The sequence below is a fragment of the Phytophthora parasitica genome (genome assembly GCF_000247585.1).
Source record: "Phytophthora parasitica INRA-310 unplaced genomic scaffold supercont2.14, whole genome shotgun sequence".
Classification (NCBI taxonomy): domain Eukaryota; phylum Oomycota; class Peronosporomycetes; order Peronosporales; family Peronosporaceae; genus Phytophthora; species Phytophthora nicotianae.
The window spans coordinates 223,466-227,065 of record NW_008649000.1 but is presented as its reverse complement, the minus strand read 5'-3'; the positions used below and the strand labels follow the sequence as shown (position 1 = coordinate 227,065).

Here is a 3,600-nt window from a genome sequence, read left to right as displayed (position 1 = left end):
AATTCGGTCCATATCCCTCATAATACCTAGATTAAGATCTGTGCCAACCCTGGCGAGTTAGTTGCTGCCGAGTCATCTCCAAGTACACTTACGTTGCGAAATGTGCAACACAATCAATCTGCATGGCCCGTATTGGACCTTACTTCACCTTGAAGGAGTATGTGTAGAAAGGTGTCTGCTACCACGGCGTTCTTCTAGTTCTTAGTATTACTCTGCACTTGAACGCCTAGGCTGTATATATGGATAAAACGCCCATGGGGCTCTCTTTTCTAATTGAGCGCTTAGATGACTAGTGCGGGGTAAGACGGTAGCTACTGCTTTCTCCAAAACACTGCCTGGACACTAAATGATCGGCAGTGTGTCGTCAACCTCCAACTTACTCTCAATTGAAGGTACTAAGTATTCTGTACGCGTAGCGATTCAATCGAGTGTCTCCCTCAGTAGATTACTGAGGCGGGACACTCGTCATGTATTATCGCTCACTATTCCTTTATTCACTTGCCTTCTGGTCCCTATAATAAGCTAATAGGGTGAAATAAAAAACCTCAACTAATTATTGATGATCTCAGGTCACCAAACCGAACATAATCGGAGGCGTTACGTCTTGCAAAAGTGTCGTAATCTAGTCGAATAAAGTAGTACAGTACTTATAGTACAGTACTTACGTTTTGCAAAAGTACCCGTAATCTACTTACTGCCACATACATAGTTTTATTTCTCGAACGATAACCCAGTTTTTTTGTCTGAAGTTCTGTACTTCTAGTATAAAAACCAGATTTTTTTGGTATCTGGAGTCGAAATCCAGATTATTAGTCGGGTTTCATCAGCGATCGCATGTTGGACCAGGTAAGCAAAGCCTCCAATGTTATCGTCAAGAAGGCATCTCCGGCAACTTGTTGACGCTCGACTCGAGCCTCGAGTCGTCGCCTTCAGTTCATTTCGCATTTTGCATTCCATCAATTGAACCACATACACCCAAGGAGAGAGTTTAGTGTCTTAAGCCTTCGATCAACATCATGCGATCCAGCCACGTTTTGCTCGTTACTGTAATGACTATGATTACAACCCTCATCGCTGGCGTCACCACCTCCGAAGCCATCAATCGTGCGACTCCAGACGCGACGACAGCTACACCCTACCTTCGGGTTGGAAAGGTTAGAATCAAGGATGGCAACCGGACGGGCGAAGTGGTTGTGGTATTCCACGATGGCTCCGAGAAAGCAACTATCTCTGACGACGCGTACGCGATGACTCAACTAGACACGGGGCATTCGGCAGCAACTGAGGAGAGAGCGATGCTAACTGGTTCTTGGGTGCGAGCACTCAAGAATTTCATAAAGAATCCCGTTCTTTTCGCGAAGATGTTCAGCGCCGCTCGGAAGGAGCGGTTCTTCTAGGCAGCCTTGGTGCGAGACCGTTTTAGTGACAATTTCGACAGTGTTTTTTTAAAACGAAAGACGATCTTAATGTTTTGGGGTGATCTGGAGGATATGTGTATTACTGTACATTTCTGTGTATTTGTGCTCAAGTCTTCCCGGCATTGTTGTGTTGGTCAGATCCGCTCGTGTGTGTTTTTTTACGAGGAATTAATGAATACATGTTGCGTCACATTAAGCTACGAGGGTCCCAAATTATTTGCTGTAGTGATACATGCACTTATCCTTCATTCCAGGTGCACAACTAAGGTGCTTTGCTTTAGGCGGGGAGGACTGTGGAAATGGCGTAGAAGTATTTCGTTTAACTAGCCTGGTGTGTGTGAATGGTGCTTCACATACATTGTTCTGTCATCAACCAGGCGAATCACTCGAAAACAACTAACTTTTTAGTTCTACAAGCTTGGAAGCTCAAACTAACAAAATTCTTGAACGCTCAACTAGGGTCCTGTGTAGGTTGCGATAACTATCTCGTCGTAGTAAAGTGAAAGCGTGGGAGCAGCTTGGGCTGACCCGCCGAAGAAGTAGCAGAATGGCAACCTCAATCCGCTACTGAATCAAACAGCGTCTTTCATTTTTTTTTATTTCTCATACTCGGAGTATCTAGTTTATACAAAAAGCCTTGATTTCGAGAGAGTGACGCTGCGGTGGTGAGGTCGCTCAGCATAGGGTCATATTTGTTTTCATTTTGGGGCTGATAACGCTCTGGAGAACATTCGGAGGATGTTCTGGCTTCCTGGGAAGACGCAAGGAGTTTCACAACCGACACTATTCTCGTTTCGGACCAGAGGGCGAGGATAACACAGAGCAGAGAACGAAGAAGCTTAGTTTAGTCACTTTTCCTTTTTCCTCTGAGCGATAACCCGCCGCACCACGCCCTTCATCACGGCTGGTGTGGCAAACAAACACTTTGCCCCAAACGACTAAGTCCTCGCCATGGAAATTTGAGTTAAGTTGCGCACTAAATCTTCCAGTGGTTTACTATTAACGCTAATTTCACGACGCGCATCTGTTATGGTACTGCAACTAGCCTTTGGAACTAAATGGGAATTTTAACGCATCATAGCTCGCGATGCACGATTCACCTTTAACGCACGTGATGTTGGCAGAGAAACGATTTGTAATAATGCGTTAAGGCGACAAGCATTGCTAGAGAGATAATGGTGGTCTTGCACTTGAGTGTAATATTTGTATTCCTATAGAAGCCTGATTAGGCGGTTCTGTATAGAATCCGTCCTTCATCTTTTGATTTTGTATCGTTGGATGTGCGACCACATCCAACTTGTGTATTGCTTGTCACCAGCATAGCGATGGATCTCCTACTTTGTAATGCTTCTCGAATTGGCGAAGTACTTACACGACTGAAGTGCGCTCAGTTTGGGTTAGCCCCATTGTACCGCAAAAAAATTGTCAAGGAGGTCCGTGTTGCACTTGCCTGGCCTTATAGCTGACAACCATTGCTAGTCAAGCAACTTGCAATTTTTTGTGATGTTACGTAGATTGGATGAATGTAATGTGTCACTATTAATGTGTCACTATTGTAATAGTTGTGAAAGTGCTGTGTGATCTGAAAGTCGTTCGTGATATAACCAACTTTTTTTGGAACAAAATTAATCTGTGTGAGGCTGTCCATACAGCTCTTCTACCTGTCCTCCCAGGACAATATTGGATTGGGTTTTGTACACTCTATTGAATAGAGTTTACTGAAGACTGTAGAAGACGAGGTTACATGGAGACGATAAACACTCAGGTCGAGATTCTCTCGTACGAAAAAATACGACTTTGACTCATCAAAGAAAAAAAGAAATGATCTGCCCTACAGGTCCTTGACTGACGAAATTTACCATGCCAAACCAGATTTACTGCACACCACGGAAGAGCATCAGCTCGGCCAGCTCCTGCTTGCCAGACACGTGGTCCGGCTCGCCAGACTCCTTCGCGTACGCCGCCACCTCCTCGAGTGTAGCCTTTCCCTGCTCGATGCGTTCGCCAAGCGCACTCTTCCACGAGGCATAGCGCTGTTTGACCATCTCACCCAACTCGTTTTTCTCCAGCAGCTTGGCCGCCTGACGCAGACCACGAGCGAAACAGTCCATAGAACCGATATGCGCAATGAAGATGTCCTCGAGGTCCGTGGATTCGCGACGCACCTTGGCATCGAAGTTGA

General features: G+C 45.4%; 2 protein-coding genes across 2 annotated transcripts; one reads left to right on the top strand and one right to left on the bottom strand.

Annotated features, from left to right (window-relative positions):
- Window positions 1-1,049: 1,049 nt before the first annotated feature.
- PPTG_08405 (hypothetical protein) lies at window positions 1,050-1,397 on the top strand (the record flags this gene model as incomplete). Its single annotated transcript, XM_008902487.1, has 1 exon — window positions 1,050-1,397. The coding sequence occupies one exon, from the start codon at window positions 1,050-1,052 to the stop codon at window positions 1,395-1,397; it is 348 nt and encodes a 115-aa protein (XP_008900735.1).
- Window positions 1,398-3,292: 1,895 nt separating this feature from the next.
- Window positions 3,293-3,529, bottom strand: PPTG_08404 (hypothetical protein; the record flags this gene model as incomplete). Its single annotated transcript, XM_008902486.1, has 1 exon — window positions 3,293-3,529. The coding sequence occupies one exon, from the start codon at window positions 3,527-3,529 to the stop codon at window positions 3,293-3,295; it is 237 nt and encodes a 78-aa protein (XP_008900734.1).
- Window positions 3,530-3,600: the final 71 nt, after the last annotated feature.